General features: G+C 50.6%; 1 protein-coding gene across 1 annotated transcript; it reads left to right on the top strand.

The window, feature by feature from the left end:
- Nucleotides 1–616: 616 nt before the first annotated feature.
- LOC118261187 (olfactory receptor 14C36-like) lies at nucleotides 617–1,552 on the top strand. The gene has a single exon (XM_035571916.1). It carries the CDS (start codon nucleotides 617–619, stop codon nucleotides 1,550–1,552), a length of 936 nt encoding a protein of 311 aa, XP_035427809.1.
- Nucleotides 1,553–1,765: the final 213 nt, after the last annotated feature.

The following is a 1,765-nucleotide window of genomic DNA, read 5'->3' as shown; positions in this document are numbered from 1 at the left end:
TCAGGGAACACCTGAGTGTGACCATCCTCCAGAGGTGCCCGCACAAGGCAGCTGAGACCAGGATGGATGGACACAACCACTGTCCTCACTCTGCCCTGAGGGACAGTCCCTTTGCCTCCCAGGAGCCCAAGGTTTCACTTGGTGGGCAGTAAATGTGCCAAGGACTTGTGCCTTAAATGCACTCCTCAGGGGTAGGGGGACAAGTATAAAGTAACAAACCAAAGCATTCTGCACAAAGCCCTGCTCTGCAGTTGGGTGAATTTTGAGAAAGTGTACTCCAAAACTCCTTGTTACACCAAACACGGTTCATCTGAGACCACCCCATGTTCCATTTACTTCTTGCTATAGGTCAGCACTGTCTCCTGCAGAGTCTCTTGCCCCCAGTAGCACCCTCAGGCAGCACCACTTTGACATCAAGCAGAGGACCAGTCCTCCCAGAAGTGAAGAGGCAGTTTTTTTATGGTTTAAAAAAATAAAAAAGAAAGAAAGAAAAATAAATATATTAAAATAGGCTAGGTTTTCCTCACAGAGGTCTACCCTAACATTTTAATTCTCTTTCCTCCTTGGACAGGCCTCCCTATTCAGAGCAGCAGATCCCCATTCCCAGGAGGATCAGATGTCCAACAGCAGCTCCATCAGCGAGTTCCTCCTCCTGCCATTCGCAGACACGCGGCAGCTGCAGCTCCTGCACTTCGCGCTCTTCCTGGGCATCTACCTGGCTGCCCTCCTGGGCAACGGCCTCATCCTCACAGCCATAGCCTGCGACCGCCGCCTCCACACCCCCATGTACTTCTTCCTCCTCAATCTCGCCCTCCTCGACCTGGGCTGCATCTCCACCACTGTCCCCAAAGCCATGGCCAATTCCCTCTGGGACACCAGGGCCATTTCCTACTCAGGATGTGCTGCACAGGTCTTTCTTCTCCCCTTTCTCATGTCAGCAGAGTATTTTCTTCTCACTGTCATGTCCTACGACCGCTACGTTGCCATCTGCAAGCCCCTGCACTATGGGAGCCTCCTGGACAGCAGAGCTTGTGCCCAGATGGCAGCAGCTGCCTGGGGCAGTGGCTTTCTTGATGCTGTCCTGCACACTGCCAATACATTTTCCCTGCCCCTCTGCCAAGGCAATGCTGTGGACCAGTTCTTCTGTGAAATCCCCTCGATCCTCAAGCTCTCCTGCTCAGACTCCTACCTCAGGGAAATTGAGCTTCTCACGTTTAATGGTTTTCTGTTTTGCGGGTGTTTTCTTTTCATTTTTTTCTCTGATGTGCAGATCTTCAAGTCTGTGCTGAGGATGCCCTCTGAGCAGGGACGGCACAAAGTCTTCTCCACGTGCCTCCCTCACCTGGCCGTGGTCTTTCTGTTTCTCAGCACTGGCATGTGTGCCTACCTGAAGCCCCCCTCCATCTCCTCTCCATCCCTGGACCTTGTGATGGCTTTCCTGTACTCGGTGATGCCCCCAGCAGTGAACCCCGTCATCTACAGCATGAGGAACCAGGAGCTCAAGAATGCCATTAGGAAAGTGATGTCATGGATGTTTGTAAGGATGTGTTGAGGAAACTGATTGTGCCTCTCCACAGCTAAAAACTGCTTCTTTTCTTCTTCAGATGAATTACAGTTTATGTAATGACATGGCAAGCCTGTCTTAACTTCTGGAGGGATTTGTTTGGTTTTCTTTTTCTTTTTCCCCGTGTGGTAATGTTTTCCACAAAGAAATGCTGTTCTTCATCCTGTTGTACCCAAGTACCGACATATCATAGAATCATAG

Source organism: Cygnus atratus, chromosome 34 (assembly GCF_013377495.2).
Source record: "Cygnus atratus isolate AKBS03 ecotype Queensland, Australia chromosome 34, CAtr_DNAZoo_HiC_assembly, whole genome shotgun sequence".
NCBI classification, from domain to species: domain Eukaryota; kingdom Metazoa; phylum Chordata; class Aves; order Anseriformes; family Anatidae; genus Cygnus; species Cygnus atratus.
This window is presented reverse-complemented; position numbering and strand designations above follow the sequence as displayed.

Excerpts from the sequence above, each read along its gene's own strand:
- LOC118261187 (XM_035571916.1), top strand. The coding sequence starts at position 617 with ATGTCCAACAGCAGCTCCATCAGCGAGTTCCTCCTCCTGCCATTCGCA.